The sequence below is a fragment of the Notolepis coatsorum genome (assembly GCF_963971535.1).
Source record: "Notolepis coatsorum genome assembly, chromosome: 1".
Taxonomy (NCBI): Eukaryota; Metazoa; Chordata; class Actinopteri; order Aulopiformes; family Paralepididae; genus Notolepis; species Notolepis coatsorum.
The window spans coordinates 90,148,703-90,170,189 of record NC_140165.1 but is presented as its reverse complement, the minus strand read 5'-3'; the positions used below and the strand labels follow the sequence as shown (position 1 = coordinate 90,170,189).

Here is a 21,487-nt window from a genome sequence, read left to right as displayed (position 1 = left end):
TAAGACAGACTGGTGTGCGCACGTGTTCTTAAGGGCTTCATTTGGGAGAAATCATTGGTGATTGTGTTCACGTCGATTCTAGACATCCTCTGAATTAAATAATTATAATAATAAATACGACAATAATTGTATCATTAACAATTACATTTCAAATGTATAGTCATGACTAGGGATGGGTACCGAATTCAGTACTTTTGAGGTACCGAACCGAAACACGTCGGTACTACCGAGTATCGAATCAAGTGATACCAAAAAAAATTAAATAAAAAATGTACTTTTTTTTTTATTTTATTTTTACTTTTTTATTTTCATGTCAACATTCACACGCACAATATATGCTTACCTAGGATTTGACTTGATTCAACAACAAAGCAGTCGGAGCAATGGCAAGCCGAAAACTGTCGAAATTGTAGTTATTTGAAGTTTGGATTTTTTTTTCAGAACTGAGGTAGGTAAATAAAATTTCTTGAGACTAACATCAATCATGTAAATTGAACCATGCCATCCAATTATCAGTGAACAATCATGCTATTTAAAGGGTCAGCTCTGCACCCTAGGCCTACACACATAATATGGCAAATATACTGCTGCTGTATATCGCTGATCGCACACTGAGGAGAATCACATCCTCAGATGATGGCAGAATTCAGTACTGCATCTAAAAGAAAACTCCTGTTTTTTGGTATACGTGATTTGTCAATTTGAGCATAGTGTTATCACATTCCCTGCCACGCTTATATCCATCAATGTTTGATCACTGCCACCAGTCTAAGCCTATGGAGATGTTTACCTTCTTTGCAGGGCTATAACTTTTTAAATTGTATTGCTAAATTGACATTACTATGGCCCATTCAACATCGATTATCTATCGCTCAGGATGTAGGAACGTTTAATTCATAGGTTCATACGAAAATACCGTCTAGAATATAAATATGTTTTTATCGTTTTCTGCAGTAATTCCTAGAACGTGAGATATAGGCATAAACGCATATATAGATTATCAAATGCCGTTTGTTGGCGATACACGCTATATTAAAAATGTCAACTGTACATGATCCTAAACGTTATGACTGATCATGCGCGGGTGAACGGGGGGGGGGGGGTCGTTTATGATCCTCTGTGATTGGTGATCGTCGGTAAATGCTTTATGTAGTATGGGTGATATATTGATCGGAGCAGTTTGCATGGATAATAATAAACAAACACGCTGAAAATGACGTCCGTGTCCTCTTACCGTTGGCCGGTGAGACTGGAGCAAAAAGATCCCACTTATTTGACGGCGATCGAGTCGATCCATTTCCAGTTTGTATAATAATAATAACAGCCCAAATCATGTCGATTATTGAGTTATGGCAGCGATCCATATACACGGTGTGTGTCTTGAGTCCCGCAACAATATGCGAGTGCCGGACGCATTTCCAAGACGCACCGAGATCGACTCGTCCATTTCCGGTTTGGCAACTCGCCGATCATCCACCAGGGGGCAGTATTGAAGCGTTGCAGAGTTGTGCATGCTCCCACTGCATCAGACGAGGCTCTGTGAGGGAATTATGAATAACATGGCGAAAAAATTAAATATGATCTCAATAACATCGTACGCCGTGGATTGGCAGAATTCGCATGAACTTGAAACACCTCATACAACGGTATTGGCGCAGAATGTGTTAAGGGCTCTACATGCTACAGCAACTGCAACACAACATCAGCGTGACTTCACCGCAACATGGTTGCAGATGTTTCAGAGGGTGTTGTAGAGTGTGTTGCGAGCATGTTGCGTACCTCTCCCCAAAATCTAATCTGAACAACCGTTGCGTTGATATTGCGTAGCAGTGATTGGTTGGTTAGCGAATGGGGGGCGGGGCTGTCTTATAATAATATTGGTCCCGCAGGCAGGAATACTATCCTCAGTTAACGTAATTTATACAAATGGAAGTATTGATTTCGCTGTAACGAATCATTAAAAAAATATACCGTTAACTGGAATATGTTAGTTTCTTACACATATGTTGGATTATGTAATTGGTTTGTCATGACAAACCAATAAAAAAATCACGAATTAACCGGTGGTTATCCTATAGCCCTAGTATACATTTCAACAAAGTGGAGCCGCAGGGGACTTCCATAGCATACGCCTTCAAATCCTCTTATCTTGACGATTAAAAGCCTCCACAATTTAGAAAACAGTATTACCAAGGCTGGTGTTGATATTTTACGATGCCAGCTTGTGAGAATTCGTTGTAGCCAGCCAGCTAGTGTTGATGCTATTCAATGCTATCATACCCAACTAACGCTAATGCCATTCAGAATTTATTAACATAGCTACAACAATGGGTTGGTTGAGAAGGGAAGTTTCATCTATCTAGGGAACCTAGCTACATTCGGGGTACAATGTTGCATAGGCTGCGCGTCGATGTTGCAGAAGCATAAAGGCAGAGTGTCTGCAACACTGTTGCGTTGTCGATGTTGTGTTGCAGTTGCTGTAGCATGTAGAGGCCTTTATTCACCGTCAAAGATATATGTTTAAAAAAAAATTAAATAAAAAAAGGGAAATTCTCCTTTGGTTCATTACAATTTACTCAAGCCTAGTAACAGACACAATATTTCGAGCACTGGGAATACATTCCCTGAGATCCATAGATGTCCCTAGATACAAAGAACTAGGGATGGGTACCATTCACATTTGAACCGATACGGTACCGGTACCTTTTTTCTGTACTTTAGTCTCTAAAAATCGACCTACCTCAGTTGTAAAAAAAAAAAAAAAAAATCCAAACTTCAAATAACCACACTTTCGACCGTTTTCGGCTTGCCATTGCCCCAACTGCTTTGTTGTTGAATCAAGTCAAATCCTAGGTAAGCATATATTGTGCGTGTGAACGTTGATGTGAAAAGAAAAGTAAAAAAAAAAAATAATAATAATAAAAAATTTACAGTACCGAAATCTGGCACAGACGGATCTCACGTGAATCGGTACTCAGTAGTACCGACGTGATTCGGTAGGTACCTTTAAAAGTACCTAATTCGGTACCCATCCCTACCAAGAACATGAAAATTAACATTGTAGAAGTGGAACAATCTTCCATTTACTTTGGTGTGTATTTTTAGGTGAATTTTCTGAAAATATGGTATCTATTTATGATGTGAAATAAATCTTGGCCTGCTACTGGGCTGATCGGGCTTAAATACCAGTTCACCTGATTAATTAAACTTGGTGACTACCATCTTTAAATGTGCCTTTAAGATAATTGATAGGCCAAACCATATAATCACCAGATCCAATAAAATGTTAAAAATTAAAAAAAATATTAAATGCATGATAAACAGGAAGCGATTCATTGTTTGTGAACGTGTGATTTCCTAACCTTGCACGGCAGCTGACCAACATCTAATTTCCTAACCTGGCACGGCAGCTGGCTAACATCCAAAAAGGAAGGAAACTCTGCATGTCTGCATGACTTTGACGTGCATTATCTCAAGAATTGCCAAGGACCCAGGGGAGTGCAGTATCGGATGGTAGCGCTATAACAAACAATGTTATGTTTTGGCCTGTGCATATCTCGAGATGGACTTCATTCTCCGCGAGTGTATTGCTGAGGACCCTAGGGAGTGCAGTCAGTCTTTGGTGCCATTTGGCCAGATGGTGGTGCAATAACAACAAACCCTGCATTTCCTAGCTGGGTTCATTCGTTTGGGTTTGGGCGGGATCGGGACAAGTTCATGGGCTGCAACATTGGCATTCAGCCTGCTCTGAGGGTCGGTGTTGTATGGTGCCCTAGGATTCTGTTCAGGTGGGTCATCAGGTGAGTCATCACTTGCTTCCTCTGGGGCATGTCTCAAAGGGGTCCAGGACTTGACTACACTTAGAATGAACGAGTAGAGACATTTACAGTTGCCATCTGGGTTATTTGCTTTGTAAATGGTGCAAAGCATTGAATAAATAGATCTGAAAAAGATACAACAAATTTGTTGGTCCACTTAGCGGATTTCCTGACAAAGGGATAGTACCTGATGTTTTGGTCAAGTCTGTCAACTCATGGACTGGTTGTATTCAACTACACAAGCTGGCTTCTCTTGTGGCACTTTTCTCTGTGGCTTCACCAGTTCTGGAGATGACTGGGAAATGGTCCAACAAGACCAAACGCGAGAAGCCGGGTGCGTTTCAGCATACACAGTTTGAGCCGATGCCCTTTAGTGCTCCACCTCCTGCATGCAAGGACGAGACGGAATCCGAAGTGGACGATGGCGATGCCAGTAATGTTAGTGGACCTGAAAAGGTACCTGAGGAGGACGGTACCCGGGGCCATCATAGTGGCCGAACAAGGACTCATTGTCGCCCGGTTGAAACCGACAGTGAAGCAGCCAGTTAGGATTCCTCCGACAGCGATCAGGGCACTGAGGAATGGAAGCCAATTCCAAGGGAGTGTTCTCCATTTGCCAGTGGTAAGAAGACATACATTTTTTATTGTGTTTTATTTTTTACCTTGATATTCAATAGAGAGAACCAGGGAGGGAGGGGTCTGTGTGAACACACTCACTTTTGGAAAGTAGAAAACAGAGCTAACCGCATTTCAGTGACGGACAGTGTGAAACACAGACACCTTTACCACAGGAATAAAAGGTAGCTAAAACCCCACAGGGCAACGTTAAATGTCTTCTCTGATTCATTCTAAGTTGAAAAGTATCCACCCGATTTGTACAAGGGACCAAATTAAGATAGGAAAAATAAACAAACATACCGTTATCCTGTTGGTCTCTGGGCTCCTCCAGCAACCCAGTGGAAATATCCTCAGGTGCATCTGGATCTTCAGCCTCTTCTTTTTTAATAATCAGGTCTCTGGGTGGATCTGGTGTGTGCTCTTCTTTTTTAATAATCAGTAGGTCTCTGGGTAGATCTGGTGTGTCCTCTTCTTTTTTAATAATCAGTAGGTCTCTGGGTAGATCTGGTGTGTCCTCTTCTTTTTTAATAATCAGTAGGTCTCTGGGTAGATCTGGTGTGTCCTCTTCTGTTTTAATAATCGGTAGGTTGCTAGATGGATCTGGAACAGAGGTAGACGGCAACTATTTACACTCCAATGCTTCACTTATGTACACTATTTAGTGACTTGAATGTTATGAGGGACTATTCTGAATGAGAATAGGCTCATTGGATGGAACCACACAAGTCACCTCTTTACAGGCATATCCAATTTATGCTAGTCCCATGCAGATTTGGTTATTTAAATTGAAATACACACACACATGTTACATTTAACCTCTTAAGCCAAAATCTGCCTAAAATACATACCTAAGTAAATGGAAGATTTCTCCACTTCTACAAGGTCCATTTGCATGTTCTTGGTATCTAGGAACATATATGGATCTCAGGGAATGTATTCCCAGTGTCAGAAATATTGTGTCCGTTACTAAATTGTAATGAACCAAAGGAGAATATATTATTTTGTTCATCTTTGACGGTGAATAACACCATGCAAAAATTAACCAGACATGAAAAATTTGTACAAAAATCTAAGAAAATAAATAAAGGGAAGAGGATTAAACAGAAGGTTTTGTAGATACAGTACTGAATTCTGCCATCCGGACACATGCAATTTGAAATATTATTATAGAATATAGAATACCAGGCCTATAAATGACCTTATTATAGCCAACTCACACATCTATGGATCGGGCCAAATCTCCTCTTTCAAATGGCAGAGTTCAATTTGGATTTAGTATCTCCAGGCGTGCACTGAAGAACCGTGAATGAAATCTACTGTATGTACAGTTCCATTCTTAGAATCCATTAGCAACGCGGATTGTTGCTAAATGTTCACAAAGGTAGACACACTAACTGTGCTCCAATCTATGGCAATAACGTTCAGTTTTGTGGTAGAGAATCCAGAGAAATAAAAAAAAAATTATACACAAGTAATTTGCTTGCAGGAAGCTAGAATCTGCTGGGTATTGTAGTTTCTCGAAATTTCAACGCTCATTGGGAGCTCTGGATGCCCTCTTCTCATATGACTACATTCGGTGACGTTTAGCTCATTCAAAATGGCGGATATTCGCTACATTATTAACACATTCCATAAACTAAAATCTCACTAATAACACTTTACCCTATTGGTAAACAAACGTATTGTTGAAAATATACACTATGACTGCTTTTGCAACATGGTTAGGGTCTTTACTCTTGGATACATTTGTAAAAGAAGAAAAAAAACGCTACTTAATGCCATACAGTCTGGAGATTGATTTATGACGTGATGACATTTTGGCACAGGTGCCGGACCCGTCTGTCCCTATTTTCTGAAAATCCGCCTAAAAATACATACCTAAGTAAATGGAAGATTGCTCCACTTCTACAAGGTCCATTTGCATGTTATTGGTATCTAGGGACATCTATGGATATCAGGGAATGTATTCCCAGTGTCAGCAATATTGTGTCTGTTACTAGCCTACTAGCCGAGAATGAAATATTTTTATATATATATTAGGGCTGTCAGTTTATCGCGTTAATTAGATTAATTAATTACACAGCAAATTATCGCGTTATGAAAATTAATTATACAAAAAAAAAATTAAAAAAAGTTATTTTATTTAAACAAATAATAATTTTGTATCATTCATTCCATAAGAACGTAGAATAAACATTTACAGACTTCTTTTTTTAAATGGTCCATTTGCATGTTCTTGGTATCTGATTCTGACATCTATGGATCTCAGGGAATGTATTCCCAGTGTCAGAAATACTGTGTCTGTTACTAGGCTTGAGTAAATTTTAATGAACCAAATGAGAATATCAATTCAATTTTATTTTAATTTGTTTTTATCTTCGACTGTGAATAACACCATGCAAAAATTTACCAGACCTGAAAAATCTAAGCAAATGAATAAATGGAAGATGATTAAACAGAAGGTTTTGTAGATACAGTACTGAAGTCTGCCATCCGGACACATGCCATTTGAAATATGATTATAGAATATCAGGCCTAAAATGGTTATGCGATTAAAATGCGATTAATTAGATTAATTAATTACAAATCCTGTAATTAATTAGATAAATTTTTTTAATCACCTGACAGCACTAATATATATATAATTATAATTATGTTTTTGGTAGATGTTTTATTGTTTTTTTCCGGGCAGTCCGGTATAGAGAGAGAGAAAGTATGGGAGGATAGAGGGGGGGGAAGACATTCGGCAAAGGTCGCCGGGTCCGGGAGTCCAACCCGGGACGGGCATGTTGCACTGCAGTGCTGTACGTGGTGTGCCACGCCGAGAATGAAATCTACTGTAAATACTCAGCTTTTTATTCTTGCCACAGGTCCTGCACAGTGCACACCCAGGTGGAAGTGGCCGTTCATAATAGCAGAAGAAGAAATGATAATAATAATACAGTCACAGCTGTTTCCACTTGCTATCTAAATCAATCAGGGGGACATACCGTCAGTTTAGACAAATGATGCTTCAGTAGCTAGTAGGCCTATGTTGTTTTTTACATTTGTTTGCAAAATGTTCACCAAAAGTGGCACTGGAAATAACCAGGCACAAAGAATTGTGGGATTGAAATGATTGTGTAGATTGTCCACTCCATACTTCAAATGTTAGGTACTTTTGATATAATCTCGCATACATTATTTGCATACTATACTGCAAGATACAAGACAGATCATGTAGCCTATTGAAAATGTAATACAATATAGTATGTAGCATGGAGAAATCATACAATATAGTATGTAGCATGGAGAAATCATACAATATAGTATGTAGCATGGAGAACTCATACAATAATAGCATGGAGACATCATACAATATAGGGGTGGAATGGTACGCATTCGAACCGTGTACCGAACAATACACACATGCCCTGAACCGTGGAGGTCGTACCGAACGGTACGCATTCGAACCGTACACCGTTCGGTACGACCTCCACGGTTCGGGGCATGTGTGTATTGTTCGGTTATATAACGTTAGCCTCGAGCAGCCTTCGACACAGTCAACCACCAGATCCTCCTCGCGGCCCTCGCAGGAATGGGACTGGCTGGCTCTGCGCTGACATGGCTGTCATCATACCTCAATGACCGCTCCTACCAAGTGTCATGGAGAGGGACCCTGTCGGCCACCCGCCCCCTGCGGACGGGTGTCCCCCAGGGCTCGGTTTTAGGACCCCTTCTCTTCTCTCTCTACACTAAATCACTGGGTAACATTATCACGTCTCATGGCTTCTCCTACCATTGTTATGCCGACGATACTCAACTCTTCCTCTCCCTCCCTCCCTCAGATATCCACGTCTCTGAGCGGATCTCGGCCTGTCTGTCCAAAATCTCCGCCTGGATGACGACCAACCACCTCAAACTCAACCTAAGAAACAGAATTGCTCCACCTGACGGCCAAATCCTCCGCCCTGACCGACCTTTCCATCACAGTCGAGAATACAGCTGTGACCGCGTCCCCGACCGCCAAGAACCTTGGTGTAACTGAGGGGTACAATTCCCTGACTGTATTGATAAGTATGGTATCATTAAACCACTACCGCTTTAAGTACTTTAATTACTGGCCATACAGTACACGATATATGAATATGATGAACACTTCCCACAATGAAAATCGGTTCCACACAAAGGTATAATCAAGTATTTAATGGAGCAAAGGGTACATAATATACTTTACATTATTCTTTGAATGCACTTGTAAGGCAAAGGAATGTGCGTAGGCAAATCAACAATGAATGTCCATTCTCTGGTTACGCAGGAGGTAATTATACAACCTGAATCTTAGGGAATTATATCTATGGTACACTAGTAATATAGCGGGAGATACTGGAAGGGTTCCCCCTGGTTGTAAGCCAGCAGGGGTAGAAGATCTGTCGGTAGTAGAACGTCTGGTCAACGATGACTAAGGAGACTCCAGGTACAGGAGCCGGTGCAGTAGCCTCTTGATCCACAGACGAATACAGCTGTTCTCCGTAGACTGTAGCTCCACAGTGAAGAAAGCTAGTCGGCCTCAGGCTCTCTGAGGCGCCGACTCGACTTGACTCCTCGCGGGGTAAATCCAACACGTGCAGGCGTCTGCGATTATCCGCTCCATAAATCACAGGACCAAAGCAAATATATTCTAGCCGCAAAGGGCTATGTAGTCGTCGGGTAGATTAATCCAGTGTACATGTCCATACGGTTCTCGTCTAGGTCTCCTCGGGTGAAAACGCCATGTGGTCAGCCCAGCCTGGATAAGAACTCTAGCTAATACGAGGAAGCGTTGGAGATGCTGGTCACTGTAGAACTTTAGCCGCACGATACACTATACACAAATAGACTATTATTGACTTAATAGAAATATGTCGCACTCGACGGTATAGCGCCAAACTCTGACAATTCAGTTGCTAATTCGCACGCGGTCTCAATGCTCTATTCTGGGGCCAAACAGGCCATACTTCACTGCACGTTGTATCGTGGGTGAGGCTTCAACTTATTGGGTAACATACTAAGGCTAAGAAGGCTAAGGGGCTTCTATATTCACCTGCGCCGTATTTATACGCACAGTGAACAAACTAGTACCAATCTCATTTCTGTCGCGTATCCCTGGGCAAGGCCGGGCATGTCCAGACACGTCTTGACGGTGACTTTGAACCTGACTCCGGAGGCCGGTCCCTGGCGCCGGTGGACCGCTGTCCAATAGGAGAATGAACTATTATGGTCTGGGCTAAAGGGATATTCCGTGTATATGTACAAGGAATATACAAGGGATATCAAACGATATACAAATACTATGCAATATATATCAATAAATAAATATATATATTCGGTTTAATCTGATCCTTTGTAACAGCCGCCCCCTAATTAGTCCCACCTAATTAGCTAAGCAGAGACAGATTAACCGCACTGTCCACTACTCAATGTCTGTTGTGAGGGGTCGGTCAGTTCACAAAGTCATGGGGTCATGGTCGTCATCGATGGTATCGGGGAGCCTTGGCAGTTCTATTAGCCTCGCCACGGGTCGGAGCTGAGTTCCGTCTCCCACTCTCTCCATGTGGATGCAAGGTGTTCGGGTATGGGGTCGTCCCAGCCCTGGTCCTTGTCCCATAACGCTCTTACAATCATCTTTGCCCTGGTGGTGTAAGGTAGAATACATCCCAACGGGTCATATTGTCTGGCGAGTGTTCTGTATACACTCCGTCTGGTGGTCGGTAGTGCAGTCGACCTTCCCTGCTCCTTGGTCAGGGGTGTGTGTTTATAATGGAGCGAGTCTGTTTTGAAGCGCCAGACTAGTCCTAATGTCATTTCTTGGGCTTCTCCTGGGATGGTCGCCATCCAGGTCTCGCTGCTTGCTGCCTTGTCCTCGGGGGAGAGGCTGCGCAATACTTGCGGGTCGCTGCTGGCCCACTGCCTGAGATCAAAGCCGCCTTTGATCAGGGAGGCGCGGAGCTTGAGTAGAAGGGCCTCGGCTTCTTCTGGCATCGAGACGCTTTGCAGACAGTTGTCCACGTAGAAACTATTTCCTACACTTTGTCGGACCTCTTCATCAGCTGCTGGGTCCTCTGCGATGTGTTTTTGCAGTGCAAACTAGACGTATACGATCTTCGTCGCTCCGTTGCTGCGCTTGAAGGCGTTCTCTTTCCATGGAAGAATGTTCGCGCTCACTAAGCGTCTGTGCTTGGAGTCGATCGCGCTCTGTTGAGGCTGCTAGGCTGGCGAGGAATGCCTGTGCCAGCATCTTGTCCGCCTCGCTGGGGGAAGACGCTGGTTGAGGTGATCCGCTCCTGGCAGTACTCGTTGGAGATCTGTTCTCCTGTGGCGAGTCCAGGAGATCCATCTCCGGGGTGCTCTCCTCTTCTTGTAGCGGGTAGAGTTCCATCCCTGGAGAGCTGTCTTTTTTTTTTTTTTATATATATTGGTCCTCCGATTTTCTCCCATCCCAATGTTAGTCGTATGCCAATTCCCAGTCACTTCCTGATCGCTGCGCACTTACCCCCCACAGTCAGATCATCTGGGAGAGTGGAGGCTACCACGTGCTTCCTCCGACACACGTCCAGCCAATCACCGCTTCTTTTCACCTGGCAGCGCGGATTCTCATTGAGAGGGCGTAGCGTGTGGGAGGACCACACTATCCCCCTCACGTCCAATCCGCGCTTAGCAGGCGCCCCGACCGAACTGTAGGAGTCGCTGTTTACAACGACCCGGACCCACCCCGCCAGCTTCTCCCACCCTCTGATACAGCCAATTGTATCAGTGCAGACGGCCAGCCAAGCTGGTGACAACCCCGGAGCTGTGAGCTGGATTCGAACAGGCGAATCGAGCTCACAGCTCCGGGGCTGGTGACGAACGCAATCTCCGCTCGGCCACCTAACCGCCCCCCCTGGAGAGCTGTCTTTATCCTGGAGCTCTCCGGGGACTACTTCTTCGGTCTTGGCGGGGGGTAAAGTCGTGTCAGGTCCCTCCTGGTCCCTACCGTGAGCTTGGTCAGTTACGTTAGAACCCACTAGGGCCTCTATTGGCGGGGTAGCCTGGGCGATAGGGTCGGACATAATTTTACTATCTACTTTTTCCGCGTTTACCGTCTGTAGAAGGCTAGGTAGTATATTGGCAACGTAATCCTCTAAGTACTGAGATGTCTGCCGTCTACGCTGCGGGCGATCTACTTTAGGAGAACCGTTTTGTGGAGTGTTCATCATAGGCCATGTCAATATTAATACCGCTATATTAATATTACACTAGTTACCATCCGGCTCGAAGGACCAATTGTAACTGAGGGGTACAATTCCCTGACTGTATTGATAAGTATGGTATCATTAAACCACTACCGCTTTATGTACTTTAATTACTGGCCATACAGTACACGATATATGAATATGATGAACACTTCCCACAATGAAAATCGGTTCCACACAAAGGTATAATAAAGTATTTAATGGCGCAAAGGGTACATAATATACTTTACATTATTCTTTGAATGCACTTGTAAGGCAAAGGAATGTGCGTAGGCAAATCAACAATGAATGTCCATTCTCTGGTTACGCAGGAGGTAATTATACAACCTGAATCTTAGGGAATTATATCTATGGTACACTAGTAATATAGCGGGAGATACTGGAAGGGTTCCCCCTGGTTGTAAGCCAGCAGGGGTAGAAGATCTGTCGGTAGTAGAACGTCTGGTCAACGATGACTAAGGAGACTCCAGGTACAGGAGCCGGTGCAGTAGCCTCTTGATCCACAGACGAATACAGCTGTTCTCCGTAGACTGTAGCTCCACAGTGAAGAAAGCTAGTCGGCCTCAGGCTCTCTGAGGCGCCGACTCGACTTGACTCCTCGCGGGGTAAATCCAACACGTGCAGGCGTCGGCGATTATCCGCTCCATAAATCACAGGACCAAAGCAAATATATTCCAGCCGCAAAGGGCTATGTAGTCGTCGGGTAGATTAATCCAGTGTACATGTCCATACGGTTCTCGTCTAGGTCTCCTCGGGTGAAAACGCCATGTGGTCAGCCCAGCCTGGATAAGAACTCTAGCTAATACGAGGAAGCGTTAAAGATGCTGGTCACTGTAGAACTTTAGCCGCACGATACACTATACACAAATAGACTATTATTGACTTAATAGAAATATGTCGCACTCGACGGTATAGCGCCAAACTGACAATTCAGTTGCTAATTCGCACGCGGTCTCAATGCTCTATTCTGGGGCCAAACAGGCCATACTTCACCGCACGTTGTATCGTGGGTGAGGCTTCAATTTATTGGGTAACATACTAAGGCTAAGAAGGCTAAGGGGCTTCTATATTCACCTGCGCCGTATTTATACGCACGGTGAACAAACTAGTACCAATCTCATTTCTGTCGCGTATCCCTGGGCAAGGCCGGGCATGTCCAGACACGTCTTGACGGTGACTTTGAACCTGACTCCGGAGGCCGGTCCCTGGCGCCGGTGGACCGCTGTCCAATAGGAGAATGAACTATTATGGTCTGGGCTAAAGGGATATTCCGTGTATATGTACAAGGAATATACAAGGGATATCAAACGATATACAAATACTATGCAATATATATCAATAAATAAATATATATATTCGGTTTAATCTGATCCTTTGTAACACTTGGTGTTGTCCTCGACGACCAGTTGAACTTCTCTGCTCACATCGCAGCGACAACCAGAACCTGCCGATTCCTCCTGAGCAACGTCAGAAGGATCCGCCCCTTCCTGACAAAAGAAGCCACCCAACTCCTCGTCCAATCAACAGTCATCTCCCGCCTCGACTACTGCAACGCACTGCTCGCTGGCCTCCCGGCCACTGCCACTAAGCCTCTTCAACTCATTCAGAACGCAGCGGCCCGCCTGATCTCAAACCTACCGAAGTCGGCCCATGTCACCCCACTTCTTAGGGACCTGCACTGGCTCCCCATTGCTGCACGAATCCGCTTCAAGGCCCTCGACCTAGCATACCGTGCGGCAAAGGGAACCGCTCCCGCCTACCTCCGGTCAATGGTCTCTAACTACACACCCTCAAGACCCCTACGCTCTGCATCTTCTGGCCGCCTCAGACCTACTCCTATCCAAGCTCCGGGAGGGTCATCAAAGAGAAGTCGCCTATTCTCAGTCCTTGCCCCACAATGGTGGAATGAACTACCCACCCCAGTTAGGACAGCCGAAACACGTCCAATCTTTCGCTGTCAACTAAAGACGCACTTCTTCAACCATTATCTGAATTAAAAAAAAATCTAAAATCAAACCCTAACTAACCTTACTGTCATGCACTTGTCCTAATAAACTAACCTACACTGTAGCACTCAACACTTTGATGAACATTGTTGCTCAGCTGATAGAGTTGTGCCCTTCCTGATGGCTTGTCGTACAGAACATGTAAGTCGCTTTGGATAAAAGCGTCAGCTAAATGACTAAATGTAAATGTAAATGTAACGTTACGTTAGCTACAGGCTAACTAAATTTAGCTGTGAGCTAACTAATGTTAGCCGCAAGCTAACCGTGGAAACGCTCACAGAGAAGTGACTCCACGACACCAGTTCGATTAGTGGGGAAGGGGGGCATGAGCCAGGAGACTAGAGCGTGTGTGTCAACTGCGTCTGCAACCCATAACATCCTGGTCCCTGCTGGGACGTACCAACTCCACACCTCACTGTGGAGGGGTTTATATTCCCCATTCCCTTGTAACATCTCCTTTATTTTTTTTTTGGATAACAACAGTTACAACATTCCTTAGTGCAAATTATTATTAATACAAGAAACCCCATAAACGTCCTTATTTAAAACCCTAATCATCTTTTCTGTGACTTTTACTTTTTGATAAGAAAGTCTAGTGCTGGTTGAGCATTATGCATAAAAATGGAAAGGTTTAATAATTTTTTGTTTGCACCAAGTTAATACTTTGACAAATGTTGCCTATATTTTTCAGTCAGTTCGGTCTTTGTGTGCCAAACATTATTAAAAGTAAACTTTTTTTTTACCAAATAAATGAGAAGCATGTTTAACTCAGCAATGCCTCCCCTCTTGCTGTACCAAAATCTCCTAGCTCTAACCGTCACTGTCAAAATAATGTGCCTGATGTCAAATGTCCTCATTCTTTCAGTTTTTGCATGACTACGTCCTTGAGAATAACTGAAAAGTTGTATTACTTGTAGGCTATATATCTTATGTTGATGTATGGTATTTTTGGAGTGGTAAATTTTTTTTTAAATAAAAAACAACGTATACCGAACCGAAAACCGTAAACCTAAAACCGTGATACAAACCGAACCGTCGATTTTGTGAACCGCTCCACCCCTAGTATGTAGCATGGAGGATTCATACAATATAGTATGTAGCATGGAGAAATCATTCAATATAGCATGTAGCAATCATACAATATAGTATGTAGCATGGAGCAATCATACAATATAGTATGTAACATGGTGAAATCATACAATATGTATGTAGCATGGTGAAATCATACAGTATGAGTATAGTATGTAGCATGGAGAATTCACAGAAAAGGTTTACTTAGCCTTCCATGGGTCTGTCAGGCTAGCTAGGGCAATGGAAGAGTGTTTTCTCACTGAACAACCATGAAGGCTACAGTCTGCAAAGTTACAGTACTATCCTTCCTCTGACTATTTTACTGGTGGTTCAGATTGAAAAATGTCGTCTGGCATATCGGACAGAATGGCTTACCATTATGGTCGACAAAGAAGAATTTACTCTCCCACTCTGGTAAAAATGTCCCGCGTTCGTCTTCATATTTTCGTTTCACTGCACATTTCTTGCCAGCCATTCTTTGGTTGTGTGTTATGTTCCTGTAAAGGAGAGATATGAAAAAATGAAGCGGACATGGTGTGACAATGTTGAAATGATGTGCACTGCTCCTTTAACAGCTAGCAAATACAAATCAAACAAATATGCATCTTTCGACTATACCTAGTAGTTAGCCTCTTAAGAGTCAGGCACATTTTGCATAAAACGCCTGTCGATTGCATTCTGAAAGTAAATTGGTTACTTTTCTGTTCATAGATAACACAGCGTGACGGCAAGAGACATGGGCAAATGTGCTGCAAGGGCCCAATCATTAAACACCTACACATAACGCCTAAAAGTACCTAAGTAAACTGAAGATTTCTCCACTTCTACAAGGTCCATTAGCATGTTCTTGGTATCTAGGGACATCTAAAGAATGTATTCCCAGTGTCAGAAATATTGTGTCTGTGTTACTAGGCTTGAGTAAATTGTAATGAACCAAAAGGAGAATATAAATTATTATATATAAAGAAATCCATATTTGACGGTGAATAACACCATGCTAACATTGACCAGACGTGAAAGATTGCCACTGAGCTCATTCAGCACTGTTACGATACCTCCACCAGGCCAGGAGAGGGCGCTCTCCACCTGAGAGAGGCGAGTCATATGTAGAGACTGTAGAAGGAGACTGAATGATATGCATCGTATGCTAGTAGCTGGACTTGATGCGAGTGTTCAATAAAGTACACAACTGAATACCATCAGTGTCATACTTGATAGCGAACACCAAACATGGTGTCAGAAGCCAGAACCATGCCAAGAGGACAAGTAAGACAAGGATAAAGATGAAAAAAAGAAATAAAAAATACGTCGAACGATAACCTAACCAGTAGCCGCACGAACAGCTAACTTGCTAAGGTAACGACACGGACAGCTAAGTGGCTAACATGACGACGTACAACATCCCAGTTCCAGAACCAATGGACATGAAAGGAGACGTCTACAATAACTGGACGTTTTTTCGCGCACAATGGGAAAACTATGAAATAGCCACGGGACGAGATAAAAAGGAAATGAAGATACGAGTGGCTACTCTACTGACTATTATGGGTAAAGAATGCCATCAGCTACAACGACACCTACACATGCAAGATGAAGACAGGGATGACGTAGTGAAAATACTACAGGCATTACAGGCACATTTTGAACCAAACAGGAATGTAATATATGAACGATTTCTGTTTAATGACTGTAAACAAAGCCAATGTGAAACGTCAGACCAATATGTAGCCAAATTGAGGAAGCTAGCAGACACATGTGAATTTAATGCACTAAAAGAAGAGCTCATTCGAGACAGGATAGTCATGGGCACCAAAGATTCCAGTGCACAAGCACGAATGCTGAGAGAACCAAAACTCACACTAATGAAAGCAATAGACGCGTGTAGATCCAGTGAACAGACACAAATCCAAATTAAGAAAATAGGAGGAGAACAGGAAGCTGTACATTACGCTTCCCGGGGACGCAGCTTTGAATCAAGCTATACCTCACGAGGACGTCAGTCAGAACCACGTACCCAGAAGACGTATAGGCAACCCAATACTTACAGTGACACCAAACACAGACCACAAAAAGACTCTCTCTGCCACTACTGTGGATCAATGCATGAGAAGGCCAAATGCCCAGCATATGGGGTCACCTGTAAAGCATGTGGCAAACGGAATCACTTTGCCCGAGTGTGTAAGAAGGACCAACACAAACCTCAACTACACATGGACAAAGAGGGAGACTCGGATGAACAATCAGAGGAAATGTGGTATATCTCTCAAGTGAACTCACTTGAAAACGCTACAAACAAATGGTTCATTAATCTCAAACTAACAGCACAGACGGATAAACCATTGAGTTATGATACCAGCGAGACTCTGAAGTGTCAGCTTGACACAGGATCTACAGTCAATGTAATGGGCTTCACTGACCTACAACGCATCCTACAGGACGGGAACCCGAACCTACTACACAGCGAAGCCACACTGAAGCTATATGATGGCACACTGATAAAGCCCAGAGGAGAATATGAACTCAAAGCGGATCACGAAGGGACGATATACAACCTCAGATTTCAGATAATGGATACAGAGCAGACCCCACTGCTCTCAGCGGAAACCTGCATGAGACTGAACCTGATCAATGTGAATCATAAACATGTAATTCACAGTGTGACATCCAGAGCCAGCCGAACACAGATAATCCCCAGACAGCAGAAGAGATTATTTCTAAATATGAAGATGTCTTTGAGGGGCTTGGCTGTCTACCAGGAGAGTTACACCTGGAAATAGACCCCAAAGTGCAGCCAGTACAACAACTGCCACGACGGACGCCTATTCCAATAAGAGAGAGGGTAATCAAAGCCATAAGAGCAATGGAACAGGGAGCCATCATAACCAAGGTCACAGAGCCGACGCCATGGATCAGCAACATGGTGGTCACAGAGAAGAAGGACAAACTGCGCATATGCCTTGACCCAGGTGCACTAAACAAGGCTTTGTTGAGGTCACATTACCAGATGCCCACGGTAGAAGAAGTGTTACCAGACATAGCAAATGCAAAAATATTTTCGGTGCTGGACGCCAAAGATGGATACTGGCAGGTGAAGCTAGATGAAGCGAGCAGTCATCTAACCACATTCTGGACTCCCGAAGGACGATACAGATGGCTGAGGATGCCTTTTGGTATAAAACCAGCAGCAGAAGAATATCAAAGGAGGCAGCATGAAATATTGGTGGGCCTAAAGGGGGTGAGTGTGATAGCAGATGACATTTTGGTGTACGGATGTGGAAACACCAATGAAGAAGCGATGGCTGACCACGACGGAAATCTCAGAGCCCTGCTGCAGAGAGCCAGAGAGTCCAACTTGAAACTCAACAAGAAGAAACTCAGGCTGAAGCTTCCCAGCATGACATACATGGGTCATCGTCTCACGGCAGAAGGTTTGTGTCCAGATCCGGAGAAAATCACTGCCATCCAGAACATGCAGACGCCGACAGATGTCAAGTCACTCCAACGGCTGTTGGGGTTTGTTAACTATCTGTCAAGGTTCCTACCTAGTCTATCAGACGTATGCGAACCACTGCGACGACTGACCGATAAAGACATAGAATGGACATGGTTACCGAAACATGACGCAGCACTAGAGAACATAAAACACTTGGTCACACACCACCCAGTACTCAAATACTACGATCTCAAGGAAGAGGTCACCCTCCAGTGTGACGCCAGCGAGACAGGCCTAGGAGCAGTCCTCCTACAACATGGACAACCTGTAGCATTCACCTCCAGGACGCTGACGCCCACAGAACAAAGGTATGCACAGATAGAGAAGGAATGCCTAGCCATTGTGTTCGCGTGCGACAAGTTCGACCAGTACATACATGGCAGAGACTATATCACAATACACACTGATCACAAACCACTGGAAATCATCTTTAAAAAGTCTTTACTTTCAGCACCCAAGAGGCTACAGAGGATGCTGCTCAGACTACAGAGATACCAACTACAGGTGATATACAAACAAGGCAAAGACCTACATGTGGCCGACTTCCTATCCAGGGCGCCACTACCCAACACGGTGCACACAGAGATGCAGACACCAACCACGATCTACGCCATGGGCCTCACTACGAAGGAAATAGAACACGTAGAGCACGCAAGTAACATCAACATCTCCACACAGACGCTGAAAACCATCAAAACTCAGTCAGCACAAGACCCAGTGTTTCAAACACTACAAGCGAGAGTCATCAAGGGATGGCCAGAGTACAAACAGGACGTAGGCCACTTACTACATCCATTCTGGACCTACAAAGAGGAACTCACGGTCGAAAATGGACTTATTTTTAAAGGGGACAGAGTACTCATTCCTACAGTGTTACACCCCATGTTCTTATCAAAGATTCACACAGGCCACTCAGGCGTAGAAGCCAGCCTCAGGAAAGCCAGAGAGACAGTCTTCTGGCCAGGCATAACGAACGACGTAAAGAACTTTGTCAATGACTGCTCCACATGCAACGCAGTCCAACGAAGACAACAAAGGGAAACACTGATTCCCCAACCAATCCCTCACATCCCATGGTCAAAGGTGGGAATGGACTTGCTCACAGTCAACAAGTCCACATACCTCATCATGGTGGATTACTACTCAGATTACTGGGAACTAGACGAGCTGGCAGACTACACATCATCTACCGTTATGGAATGCTGCAAAAAGCACTTCAGCAGACATGGAATCCCTCACATTGTGTTCACGGACAATGGGCCTCCGTTTTCAGGAATAGACTTTCAATGTTTTGCGCAGGAATGGGATTTCAGCCACAAGACATCATCACCCTACCACAGTCAGAGCAACGGCAAAGCAGAGGCGGCAGTGAAAATAGCAAAGACTCTGCTGAAGAAGACCATCCTGGATGGAGAAGACCCATGGAAAGCCATCCTGGCATGGAGGAACACTCCAACAGAGGGTCTAGGGAGCTCTCCAGTGCAGAGACTCATGTCCAGGAGGACACGGACACTCCTGCCCACCAGGGACACGCAGATGAAGCCCACCGTGGTGAGGAATGTCATTGAACGGAAGCAAGCCAAAACAGTGACAATGAAACGCCAATATGACACACAAGCACGGGACATGCCTGTGATCATCCAAGGACAAACTGTGAGAGTCCTGCTTCACCCCAAAGACCCAGACAGTAGATGGTCACTCGGAACATGCATCGATCAACACAGTGACCGCTCTTACATTGTTCTGGTAAAGGGAAGGAAATACCGCCGGAACCGAAAGGACATCCGGCCAGTGACAGAAAAGATCCATATATCCCCTGGGGAAGAACTAATCGACTGGGATACAGAGACTGATACAGACACACCAGAGAATAGAGAACCACAGGTCGCAAGGGGGGAGTCAGAATATCACCAAGACACCCAAACCCCAAAACACACTAGAACCAGATCCAACATTCAGAGACCTGTGAGATACTCAAAAGACTATGTAACATAAAGAGAGAACAAAGACAAGGGGCGAGAGCGTTGAACAATGTTATTACAATGTTAAGAGTTTTCATCAAAATGTTAGTGATGTATAAGTTTAAGGTTAAGGGCATATGAAGTTATCATAACCCAGTATGCTTTCAATTTGTTATGTAAAGAGAGATGTTACGATACCTCCACCAGGCCAGGAGAGGGCGCTCTCCACCTGAGAGAGGCGAGTCATATGTAGAGACTGTAGAAGGAGACTGAATGATATGCATCGTATGCTAGTAGCTGGACTTGATGCGAGTGTTCAATAAAGTACACAACTGAATACCATCAGTGTCATACTTGATAGCGAACACCAAACAAGCACCTTCTTGAGATCAAGTGTACAAATCTAATCTAAATCTAAGCAAATGAATAAAGGCCAGATGATTTACAGGTGGATCTATCCAGAACTGAATTTTGCCATCCGCACGCACACATGCAATTTCATATAAATAAATATGAATATTGAATACCAGGCCTATAAATTATCATAGGGATGCCCCTGATCGATCGGCCAGCGATCGGTATCAGCCGATATTCAGTATAAATATGAGATCGGTGAATTCCGATAATGCTTTATTTTCGCCGATCGTGAAAACCGATCGATGATACGTGCGAAAAACATGATCCAATTCTCAGCGGAGTTCTCACTCGCTGTCTCTCTTGCTCACAGCTGCTGCTGCTGCACGCCTTGCCCCTTCCCCCCTCCCCCCCCCCCTCACAGACCCATGTCAACAAATGCTCACTGCTCAGGCAGAGTCAAGTGCACCCCGAGTGATACTAGCTAACATTACTGTTTAAACAAAACTACACAGTCAACTATTCACTTTAGTTTAATACATGAGGCATTGTCTAACGTTATCTAGCTGGCTAGCTACTGATAGCTCCTGATATCAACGTCTGATATCATCATTTTGGCAATCGTTTTTGCAGTAATTGGCTAGTGTTGGCTAACTAGCTATCGTTGTTCCGTGAGCTAACGTTAGCTACCTAGCTAACGTTACTGTTTTACAAAATGACCCAGTCAACTATTCACTTTAATTTAATACATGAGGCATTGTCTAACGTTATCTAGCTGGCTAACAGTAGCTACAGCTCCTGATATCAATGTCTTATAACATTAGGGATGCACCGAATATTCGGCCACCGAAAATTATCGGCCGAAAATGGTTCAAAAAGGCACTTTCGGCCGAAAGGGTTTTAGGACCGAAAAAAT

At 43.8% G+C, this 21,487-nt stretch overlaps 1 protein-coding gene across 1 annotated transcript in view; it reads right to left on the bottom strand.

Annotated features, from left to right (window-relative positions):
- LOC311241899 (uncharacterized protein) overlaps positions 1–21,487 on the bottom strand; it is a gene marked incomplete at its 3' end in the record, with an annotated part of 109,211 nt that overhangs the window by 34,513 nt on the left and 53,211 nt on the right. The window contains exons 6-7 of the mRNA XM_084330844.1: positions 15,139–15,260; positions 4,737–5,036 (exon numbers count right to left, since the gene is read on the bottom strand). Of these exons, the coding sequence (XP_084186970.1) occupies positions 4,737–5,036; positions 15,139–15,260 (422 nt within the window). The remainder of the gene's footprint in view (positions 1–4,736; positions 5,037–15,138; positions 15,261–21,487) is intronic.